Raw genomic sequence first — 10,353 nt, forward strand, 5'->3', positions numbered from 1 at the left:
CCGGCCTGGACCGTCGGCGGCGGGATAAAGGCCTCGCCGGGCACCGCGCCTTGGTCGACTTGGCGAAAGTAGACATCCCAGCTCTTGTGCACGCTACATCATTGTCATGCTTAGTACCATGGCATGCGTATATATGCGGCCATGTACCTCGACGGGTCCGTGGTCCACGACCGGTACATCTCTTCGACGTAGACGTTGTTGGTGCCGTTGATGAACGACTCGGACGGGTGCGGCGCCGAGCTAAAGGCGCGCAGGAGCGGCGCCTTCATGGTCGTGCTCCGGCGGAGCACGCGCGAGGCCGCGGCAAGCTTGGACCATTGCGCCATCGTGTTGGTCGTCGGAGGCGCAAAGCAATTCTGGCCCTCAGACCCACCTGATCCGTGGCAGCGTTTCCACCAATCAAAGCGTTTTGTGCGATGACATTCAGCCAATCAGAGACGTTGGCCTAACCCCACAGAAGTGGCCCTCGGCGGCTGAGAAAAGCCAGCCTTTTTGTCCAATGGCCTTGCAGCAGTCGCCGGCAACTTCAACGCGAGCTGGTGATGTGGCGCCGCTTTTATACAAGGCCGCCAGCGATGCGCAAACTGCAGTCGCCGCGGCTCTATGGCCATGACGATGCATCGACGGGTGCCGAGCATCTGGTCTGATTTGCTCGGCGCTAACGCCGGCGCCCGCCCATCCCTTCCGCCTCGAGAGATGCGTGGGACACGGCCATTGGAGATGGCTCGGTTCAGATGTGGGTGTCCCTGGAATCCTTCGTCGCCCGTCGGTGGCGTCGACCCGGGTGCGATGATCGCCGCCGAAGCCGCCGCCACCACCCACTCGTCGGTCGTCTCTACAGGATTCTGTATGTTTGCAAGGTGCATGCAGTGTCTTCTTATGTGCAATCATCCCGGAGCCAGCTCGTCCTACTGCACCGGTCCGTACACGGGGTCGACGGCTTCGAGGAACCGGAGGTAGTGCACGTCCGGGTTGACTTGGCGTCCGTGGTGCACGGCGAACGCGCTCGTGAGCAAGCTCGTCTCGGCCGGCGAGAGCTCGATGCGCATGAGGTTGAGCACGGCAGCAAACTGCGTCTTGGTCACGTGCATGAGGAAGTTGTGGTCGTAGTCTTCAAAGTACGGCTTCATGTTGAGTCTACAAGCCACATGACAATGTTGTTCATCGTCATGGCACGAACCGGCGAAACTCGACCGCCGTTCGAATGCGGCTGAGAAGCGCGTCCAGCGCGGGCGACCTCTCCGGCGCCGGCACCTCGTCGCGGCAGTCCTACGACGTCTCATGAGCAATGCAGATACTACCAGACGAGACCAACGACGAGACCAACCTCGGTGTGCGACGTCGCCTCGATGGCTTGCAGAAAGGCGCGGTAGTCGATTTGGTCCGGTCGACTCGTCGACGCAAAGGCGGCGTTGAGCGTGTGCACGTCGTCGGCGTTGACAACGAGGCCGCAGCGGTTGATGGCGGTGTGAAACTTGGCGACGGTGATGTCGCCTGTGCGCAGTCGGTCGCTCTCGGCGAAGAACTGCTTGATGCGAACGCGCTTGGCGTCGACTTGGAGCCTACACCGAGTCGGTTCATGAGCTCAGAATCGATCGTGCATGTGTACCGCAGGTCCTTGAGCAGCGACGGAAGGCGCACCGCATGCGGCGTTACTTTCGACCGGCGAAGCGCCGCGGCGGCATTGCCGTCCATGTGGCTTCCGGCCGCGAGCTGCAGTCGGTACTCGCGCGCCCCTAAAAATGGTGTCGACGTTCCTGTTTTGGTAAACAAAGGAGGGTGGTCGAGTACCTGGGACGCGCGTCGCACCGCCTTGGAGCTGCGAGAGCGCGTGCAAAAACGCTCGGTAGTTGACGTCGCACGTCGAGCTCACGCCCGGCATCGGTGCGTTCCCGCGCTCGGAAAACTTGATGCAGAGGGCGCGGCACGTCGGCGCGTCGGCCGGCAGCAGCTGGAAGACCGAGAGCACGCGCTCAAACTTGGTGTGCGAGATGAAGCCTTGGTTGGCCAAGTCAAAGTCCTCGAACGACGGCTTGATGTCGAGGCGCTTGTTGAGCATGCGCGACAGCATCGTCTGGAGCGACGCCATGACGATGGCTTCGTCCCGCGCACTGAGCGCCTACAACACTTTTGCCGATTTCAATCGGAGTACGCAGAGGCCAACCGTGTCGGTGATTGCATCGACCTGCTCGGCGGCTTCGATCGCGTGCGGAATGTCCTTTGTCGGCTCGCGCTCGAGGCTACATAGTGTGTCTTTAGATCGATCATAAATTGTCATATTACCCTTTGACGGTAAAGACAGCTTCGACTTCATCGACAAAGCGCGTCCACGCCACCATCGACGCGCCCTACGTCATCGCTCGCATTCGTAAAATGCACAATATTGGTTGAACCTCGACGTCGACTTCGTTCTGGTACGGAAACGCCGATGCGAGCAAGTCGAGGTCCTCGGGCGAGAGGATGAAACCCGCGGCGTGCAAGCCACCGCCATATTGCGCCCTGATGATCCGTTTAAACACGTTGGTACAGGAGGCATAGGGGCTGTACCGCGTGATTTTACCCTTGCGGAGGCGGTCAAAATCGCGAAAATACTCCTCGACACGAAGGCGGTCGCGCTTGGCTTTCTGTTTGATGTAGCGCAACAACATCGGCAGCGTCCGCTGCACATTGGCCTCGGACGGGGCGTCGTCCGTGACCTTGGGCATGCCGCCGCGCTTGACAGGCTCGCTTGACGCGGGCCGCTGCATCGATTCGTCGTATCCGTCCAAGTCGAGGCAGAACGTCTTGTAGTTGACGAACGCCTTGTTGTCAAAGGCGAGCTGCGCGACGGGCGCCGAGTTGAGGCGCGTGCTCGCATACCGCTTCAGCACCACATGCTTCTCGGCCGGCGACACGACGTGCAAGTTGAAGAGCGCCAAGACCTACGCGCGTGCCACGTCATTCTCCACCAACTTCAACTTGTTGAAAAAAATGCAACAACAAAAAATACCCGCGCAAACTGTTCGCACGTGACGCACTCGGTCTTGCCGCGGTCAAAGTCGGTGAACGCAGGCTTGAGCGCAATGCGGCGCGTCGTGACGCTAAAGCTCAGGCGCCGCATGAGGGCGTGCCAGTCGACGAGCTCAGTGTCGGAGAGCACGCCGCGGACGCCGCGGGAGCAGGCGGCCGACGGCAGCGTGGGCACGTCGACGCTGAGCGAGTCCCGGTCGTCGTCGTTGTTTTCGAGCTCGTTGGCTTCGTCGTGCGTTTCGCCGAGCGTAATGCTCTTGCAGAAAGCAATGTAGTCGACCTTGCGCTCGTGGCTCACGTCGACGATACCGACCGCGTACTTGGCGACAAGGACGTCCAAGTCGCTCTGCGTGAGCGCGCCAAAGCACACCTACACACGCTTCTGAACGCTATTTTCTAGATGATGATGTCGAGGTACTTTGACTGCGCGCATGAACTGAGCCTCCGTGCACTTGCCCGACCGCATCCGGTCGTAGTCGGTAAAGAAGTTCTTGACGCGGATTCGATCCCGGGCCGCAATCTCCCGCAGCGGGCCTTCGATCGCGTCGGCTTCGGTGCAACCGTACTGGTTGCCGCCCCGGCGCTTGGCCCGCGGCGACGCATTCACACCATTGTTGCTGTACGCAGGAAAGACACCGTCGGTCAAATCGTGGTGCAGCAGCTTGTAGTTGACGTCGAGGCCGGCGCCGTAGACCTTGATGAGTACGCGGAGCTCACTCGGGTCGACGTCGCCGAGGATGCCAAAGAGGTCCCGCGTAAAGCGCGCCTGCGTCACAAACCCCGAGTTGTTTTTGTCGAAATCGTGAAACACATCTTTGAGCACAATGCCCTACATATCGACGTTCGATGCGTCGTGTTTGCCACATTGATACAGACCTTGATGCGCACGGCGCGGGCGAGCTGCTCCGTTATCGAGCGCAGCGCGGCCACTTCGCTCTCGCTCGTCGGCAGCTGCTTGGTGAACGCACCGGTTTGTGTCGGGCGCACCGTCTCGAGCGAGAGTTTGGTTTTAAACTTCTTTTCGAGGTCCTTGGCCGTGCAGCTCTTGTCGATGAGGTCGCAGAACCGGCGGTAGTCGACGAGCCGCGGTGCGTCTGGCACGCGGTACTTTTGCAGTAGCAACTCGACTTCGGCGCGGCTCAGCCGAACGCCGCTAGCGTCGAGCGCACGCGCAAACTGGTCGGTTGTCACCTTCTTGGTCTTGTGCACGTCGAAGGTTTTCATAAACTCTTCGAGGCGGATGCGCCGCTGGCTGCACTCGTGCCGGAGCCGGGCCTTGAGCGCCCGGTACTCGGCCTTGGACATCTCGGGCCGTTGGAAAAATGGAGCGAAACGGTCGACGCTTCATTTGACCGCGACGGATATTAACAGACCGCCTTTCTCGTGCAAGCAGCCCAATGCGACGTTGGCGTCCGAAAACGATACTAGAACCGAGTTGATAGAGTAGGTTGTTGTTGATGGCGTGCATTAGTCGACCGGGTTAGAGGCATCGCTTCGTCGGTTGCGGCACCATCAAGTGGGCAACGTCACGATCGACTGCATGCGCAGTTGGATAGCCCGTGCGTGGACAGCTAGTCGCTGTCTGGCGGTGTCCGAGTAGCTATCAGTCTTGCTCGGCCTGCACATCTACTCTGGCTAATTTGCCGCGCGGCAAATGTGCGAAAAGGCGTCGGCAACCAGCCGTCAGTGCAAGTGCGTGCCCAGGTACCTTGCCTTACCGAGGCGATTCATGCAGCAATTGATGTGCTAAGCGACGCATCAATTGCTGCATGAATCGCCTCAATTGATGTGTCGCTTAGCTCCCATACAACCGATGCGGCGCGTGTTGCGCTTACACTCCGAAGCGCTTGTCATCGTTATCCGGACGACCGGATATTCGTATCAAAGATCCCAAAAAACAGGCAGGACAATGATGAGCTCCGCCCGCGACGCCACTGCTGCTACCAACACTGCTACAGCCCAGCGCACAGCACGCGCCGGACGCGCGCTCTGCAGCGCTTTTGGCCCACTGCCAAGCGGGCGCGACAACGACGACGACGCCATAGGCCCGCATGAACCTCGACGTCGACATGGGCTACGGCCACGAGATCGATGACGGCGTGGTCGATGGTCCCGCGGCCGCAGTCGCCTCGCACGACCATGGCAGCGCCGGGCTTTCGACATTTTGCGCCTTTTTGGATGACGAAAACGCCATGGGCAGCGCTCCTACGACACCAAGGCGAGCAAGGAACCGTGCTCTATGTGACATACTACAGGAATACCGCACATAATGTGCAGTGCTTTCTGATCTGTAGTATGTTTGATAGCGGCACGGAGACGTATCGCCTGCACACGCGCACCAATGGCCAGTGCTCGGTGCCGTTTACGGTCGTCTTGCCGCCCGTGCTTGCATTCGGCTCACTGCGCGCGGTGGCTGCCACCGCGTAAGCGCTGCTGGAGACCTACGTGGGCCTCGATGTCGACATGGGTAACGGCAACATCGTCGCGACGGCCAGCAGCGCGGCCACGTCGCCCGAGGCCGCTTCCCGGACTGTGCTATATCGTCATTGTGTCGTCCGGGTTTTCCGCTGGACAAATGATACCACCTCCCATGCCGGACGAAGACAAGTCATCGGCCGGCTCGCGACGATCTCATGGCACACTTCAGCTCGTGTTGCTTGGAAGGATTGCGTCTCTGGGTGCCATGTGCGCAAAAGGCGGCGAAACAAACACATGTACTAACATGGAAAGAATCGCCTGATACGACGGCTTGGTTACTGAAACAATCAATCGCACCGTGCTGCGAGTGTTGGTGGCCGAGTAAATATGGTCTGATGTCGGGTATTGGAACTCGATTTGGTCGCACCTACGCACCGGTCGCGGCCGTTGTGTTGAAGCGTGTGCCAGTTTGGTCCATTGCCGTGGCCGGCATCGCGCACGGCTGGCGCCATGCTGTCGTTCGGTATAAAGAACGCAGTGATGCGGCGAGGCGCAATGGCTCTAGATGGCACACGGAGCCATCGTGGCGTCGGTCGAGATGTCCGGCAACGTTGCCCATGGGCAGCGCAGCGTCGTTGTCGTCGTCCTTGAATGATGCCAAGATGCGCCAAAGCATGGAACTTGAGCCGGTGGTGGTGCGCGCCATGGTGATCTCGGCGTCGGCGGCAGCCGCGGTGCTGTAGCGGCTCATCCTGGTGTCCAGCTCGCTGTTTGACTATTGAAACCCAGCGCTTTTTTGAATTATCCAGATCGGTCTTTCTACAGTGTATATCCACGCATCCGATTCGCCAATATGATGGCGGGCGATCATGCATTTAAGCCAATCGGAACAGAGGACCCGCGCGACTCGCTCGCGTTTCGACCAATGGCGCGCATATCTTTAAATACTGACCGTTGATTGGTGGCATTGCAAGCGTCGTTGCTCACTAGCATTTCCCACGTCATGAGGCCCATCATCAGGTCGCAGAGGAGCCATTTCGTACGATTTCATGGGTCGATTGCAGTTTTCTGGCGCGAAATGACGGCTGTATTTCGAGGAGTGAAGACAACTAGCACATTGTACTAGAAGACTCGACAACCCGGCCCAGAAATCGATCAAGCCGATGACATTCGGCTTCCGCCATCATGGGCTGGGAAAGGACAACCCCTCCAGGTACTGATGCAAATAGAATCGAGAAAAGGAACTGGGGCTAGGACAACTCTCACTGATTGGAAATGTCTAGACGAATCTGTTGATGAATTAAATAGATCGACATTTATGGGGCACTAACACTACAATGGGAATCAAACACACGGATCAAGCTCACTTCGCCGTCGTGCTTTAGCCGGAAGAGGACGTGGATGATAGATGATTCTTGAGGCGCTTTGCAGTCGAATGCATCGTTCATCCGCGCTTTCCTCCCAGGGGACCCTTCCCGCCCTTGGAATTATCTAAAAGAAGTAAATATGAGCACATTTGAACCGCAAAGAAAGCATGCTGTAGTGATATGTGAGCTTACTTTAGCGAATTGGTCAAGTTCATGGATACTCGAGGCCACGTGCGGGCATAGCTTCTTCAAGCACCCACGAAAGATACGCGTTGGTCGGCCTGTTGATTCCAAATGCTGAGTATCAAGAGCCACCTTGGTGCACCGATTGGACTTTCGAGCGCAGTCTGCTTGCGGTTTTGGGTTCGTTCTGACGACGTCGAGGACCTCGACCGTGGTGTCTATATATATGAGCGTGTTTCGCGTTATCTTCGTTGTTGCAACGAGTTCTCATACGTAGAGACTAGCAATCTCCTTGTTTTGTTTTGTTTTATTTTGGTGTCTGCGAGACCAAACACAAACTGGGTAGTCACAGGCAGACGCCACTCAGCACCAAGAGTAGGTGAGGCGAGCCTTGCTTGACCTGGGCCATCTTCGCGTTTGGCAGCCTGTCGCGCAGAGTCTGCGCTATCAGGAGGTGTGGCTCCTCGCGACCATCGAGATGCAGTACGGCACGCTGCGCCACCAAGTGTCGTCGGGTGACGCCATCCCGAGCACCCACTAGGCCCTACGTAGATAATTCATGTAACTACGCATCATCATGCGGATGGATATATGATGTATCGACTACGCCCAGGACTTGATGTGGCGCGGGCTTTCTAGCAGCAGCGTGATGTAGCAAATCTGGAGCAGGACGCAGGTGATGTGTACACAAGCGACGCGAGCGTCCCGGCGAGCGAGACGCGATCGTTCGTGCTCTTTTCCGCTACCCATGGCCGCATGGTTAGAGGAAGGAACGAGGACGGTGGTGAAAGTGAGGCTTGTGAGAGCATCAAGATCCATACCATCCGACCCTGAACCCCAAGACATCGACCCAATCAAAGAAACAAATCCAACGCGCCAAAACGAAAACAAATTTAACGCGCTAAAACAAAAACAAATGCATCCAGCCAGCCGCTCAGCTCCATGCCTAAAGAAGAAAAATAAGCCATATGCCCAGGGTCAAAGCAGAAAACACTTTCATGTACGACGACGACCGGTCAAGACGCCAACACAAAACAACTCGACCAGAGTCGGCACCACGAGTATTCAACCTACATCAACATCAGACCACCCGACATTTCGCGTCGGTCGCCAAGCCAACGACTTTTATCAGCCCGCGAGTTCAAGTGAGCACCCCCATGGACCTTTGAGTGCTGCAGCTCCAGGTCGGCCCACGGGTGATCCAAGTGGAGCTACGCAACACGGGTCTGGCTTCCGACCGCGGAAGCGCACGACGTGGCCCTGCGGTGCATCGATTGGTTTCCCCACTCATGCTCTGCTGAGGCTTGCGTCTCATGTTATTTGAAGTCCTGAAGTCTCTTTAAGCGATCTAGCTGCGGCCTCGCTTGACGAGAACCGATATGGCAGACACCACTCATCGTTCTCCTTTCACGTCTAATGCTAGCGCCACTGATTCGCATGCTTGCGCGTGTTCTGGGGGTGCGTCTTGGTGGCTTCGGTCGCGACCGCGGCTTCGTTGATGAGCCACTCAAAGCCGTTGGTAGCGCTGATCTCCGGGTTTAAAAACGTGCGTCGGGCGTCGACCGTATCGTTGACGATCGCGAGCTCGAGCACGTCGCGGAGGAGGCGACTCTTCATGTTGCGGTCTTCGATGGTCGTCGTCGAGAGCGACGGGGACGCGTTGACCTCGACGAGCCATGGCTTGAGGTCGCTGTCGATGATGATGTCGTAGCCGTAGCACTCGAAGCTATGCACGTCGTTGATGATGACGTTCTGGACGGCCTTGAGCGAGTGCAGCATAATGTTGTGGATCGCCGAGAGCATCGTGTCGGCCGCGCCCTGTATCAACTTCTGTTGAAACCTCGATACAAGACTCGACGTACGCGGCCGCGCGTGGCTTCGACGTACAGACGCAGATTGTAGATGTTCCACTTGCCGCCGTGCTTGCTGTTGTAGTCTTCGTTGTGCTTTTGAACCGCAACGTTGGTCAGATGCATGAACGGATTGTCAATGTCGTCGAGGTCCGTCGAGTACTTGACGTTGCAAAAGCGCGCAAAGCCTTCACTGTACACAAACGCCTAGCATATTGTCTTGCGGCTTCGAGACAATAATCACAAGACAATATTTAATGCCTACCTGCAGCGGCCGGTACGAAATCACGAGCACATACATGCGCAAATCAAACTTCTTGCCGCCAATCAAGAGCGGCTGCTCAATGTAGCGCGAGACGACGTAGCCTTCGACCGACTTGGCGGTCGCCCACTTTTTCGTCTGCGAGAGCTTGTTGATGAGGAAGATGCCTTTGCCCTGCGCCTTGGACGTCGGCTTCATGATCCACATGACGTTGGGGTTGCGTCGAAACTCCTAATTTGGATTGATTTTGAGTTTGAGTTTGCATGTTTAAGAGACCTCGACAAAAAGCGAGTAGTCGGCCGGTAGCGTGTACGTGACGGGAATAAAATCGAGCTTCTCGGCAAGGCTCGGGTCCTTCTCGGCCTCCTTCTTGTACCTGCAATCGCTTTGGAAATCAAAGTCATGTGATGATCCAAGTACCGCTTGAGGTTCTTGACCATGAGGTCTTTGCGCGTGAGCTCGTAATGGTTGGGAAAGTGGTTGACGTACTGCCCGTCGCCGAGGCGGATGCCACTCTCGGGGTTGAACATGCTCTTGATGCTCACCTTGTTGGCCCAGTAGACGTTCCAGTCGTTCCCGTCCGTGCGCTGCCAGCCCCGGCGCTCAAAGTTCCAGACCACCACGTGCTTCTCCGAGTCGACCTTCCACTTGAACTTGGTGCTGCTTCGCTGGTTGCTCATGGCCGCTGCCTGTCTACTGCGCCGCTTCGAAAGATCCACTATCCATGAAAGTATCAAGTTTGTATCAATTGGACCGCAGTCCATATTTATGACACGAACGATGGTAGTAGAATTAGTACAACAACGACACTAGTAAGCAAAAGGGGGTGATGGCAGGGTGGGTCGACCTACGACGGGCCATCGGGCTCTTTCTTTTCGTCGTCTTTCGAGGATTTCTGCCGCGCACTCGCGCGCTGCTGGCGCAGTCGGCGACGCATCGTCGAGTAGAAGCGATTCTTGACGGCATTGTCCGTGCGGCCCGGCAAAAGCCGCGCAATGTCGGCCCAGTGGTTCCCGATTCGGTCGCGCGTCTTGAAGATCAAGTCGTCTTCCTCCTCGGTCCACGCCTCCTTGTTGACGCTCGGGCTCAAGTGGTTGACCCATCGCTCGCGGCACTGCTTTCCGCACCGGCCCGGCAAGAGGAGCGAGATGGCCGACCAGTCGCTCGCGCCCGACGTCTGAACCGCGATGGCCAGCTCCTGGTCTTCGAGCGCCGACCACGGGCGCTTCCCGAGCTTGTTGCTAAACTTGCCGCGCTTCCGCGG

At 57.5% G+C, this 10,353-nt stretch overlaps 5 protein-coding genes across 5 annotated transcripts in view; all 5 read right to left on the reverse strand.

The window, feature by feature from the left end:
- Positions 1-326, reverse strand: part of SPRG_21360 (oxoglutarate dehydrogenase) — a gene marked incomplete at both ends in the record, with an annotated part of 3,344 nt that extends 3,018 nt beyond the window's left edge. The window contains 2 exons of the mRNA XM_012353212.1: positions 12-93; positions 148-326. Coding sequence (XP_012208602.1) covers positions 12-93; positions 148-326 — 261 coding nt within the window. The remainder of the gene's footprint in view (positions 1-11; positions 94-147) is intronic.
- A 517-nt stretch (positions 327-843) lies between these two features.
- Positions 844-4,332, reverse strand: SPRG_13913 (hypothetical protein). The gene is made up of 12 exons (XM_012353194.1): positions 3,886-4,332; positions 3,428-3,838; positions 2,990-3,379; positions 2,548-2,921; positions 2,394-2,499; positions 2,284-2,348; positions 2,165-2,240; positions 1,792-2,119; positions 1,610-1,736; positions 1,328-1,562; positions 1,181-1,269; positions 844-1,137 (listed from the first exon to the last, which is right to left on the reverse strand). Exons 1-12 carry the CDS (start codon positions 4,312-4,314, stop codon positions 909-911), a joined length of 2,859 nt encoding a protein of 952 aa, XP_012208584.1. The 5' UTR covers positions 4,315-4,332; the 3' UTR covers positions 844-908.
- Positions 4,333-5,854: 1,522 nt separating this feature from the next.
- SPRG_21361 (hypothetical protein) lies at positions 5,855-6,178 on the reverse strand (the record flags this gene model as incomplete). The annotated part of the gene is made up of 1 exon (XM_012353213.1): positions 5,855-6,178. The coding sequence occupies one exon, from the start codon at positions 6,176-6,178 to the stop codon at positions 5,855-5,857; it is 324 nt and encodes a 107-aa protein (XP_012208603.1).
- A 2,186-nt stretch (positions 6,179-8,364) lies between these two features.
- SPRG_13914 (hypothetical protein) lies at positions 8,365-9,769 on the reverse strand (the record flags this gene model as incomplete). The annotated part of the gene is made up of 5 exons (XM_012353195.1): positions 8,365-8,795; positions 8,840-9,034; positions 9,093-9,320; positions 9,366-9,465; positions 9,510-9,769. 5 exons carry the CDS (start codon positions 9,767-9,769, stop codon positions 8,397-8,399), a joined length of 1,182 nt encoding a protein of 393 aa, XP_012208585.1. The 3' UTR covers positions 8,365-8,396.
- Positions 9,770-9,866: 97 nt separating this feature from the next.
- SPRG_13915 (hypothetical protein) lies at positions 9,867-10,192 on the reverse strand (the record flags this gene model as incomplete). The annotated part of the gene is made up of 2 exons (XM_012353196.1): positions 9,867-10,136; positions 10,189-10,192. 2 exons carry the CDS (start codon positions 10,190-10,192, stop codon positions 9,937-9,939), a joined length of 204 nt encoding a protein of 67 aa, XP_012208586.1. The 3' UTR covers positions 9,867-9,936.
- Positions 10,193-10,353: the final 161 nt, after the last annotated feature.

Source organism: Saprolegnia parasitica, assembly GCF_000151545.1.
Source record: "Saprolegnia parasitica CBS 223.65 unplaced genomic scaffold supercont2.117, whole genome shotgun sequence".
NCBI lineage: Eukaryota > Oomycota > Saprolegniomycetes > Saprolegniales > Saprolegniaceae > Saprolegnia > Saprolegnia parasitica.

What these genes read in the sequence shown, in the direction of transcription:
- SPRG_13913 (XM_012353194.1), bottom strand. Translation starts at nt 4,314, where the DNA reads ATGTCCAAGGCCGAGTACCGGGCGCTCAAGGCCCGGCTCCGGCACGAG. An exon ending in CCCGCGCCGTGCGCATCAAG is followed by an intron (nt 3,839 to 3,885) that starts GTCTGTATCAAT and finishes GTCGATATGTAG; the next exon opens with GGCATTGTGCTCAAAGATGT. An exon ending in TCGATGCAATCACCGACACG is followed by an intron (nt 2,120 to 2,164) that starts GTTGGCCTCTGC and finishes AAAGTGTTGTAG; the next exon opens with GCGCTCAGTGCGCGGGACGA.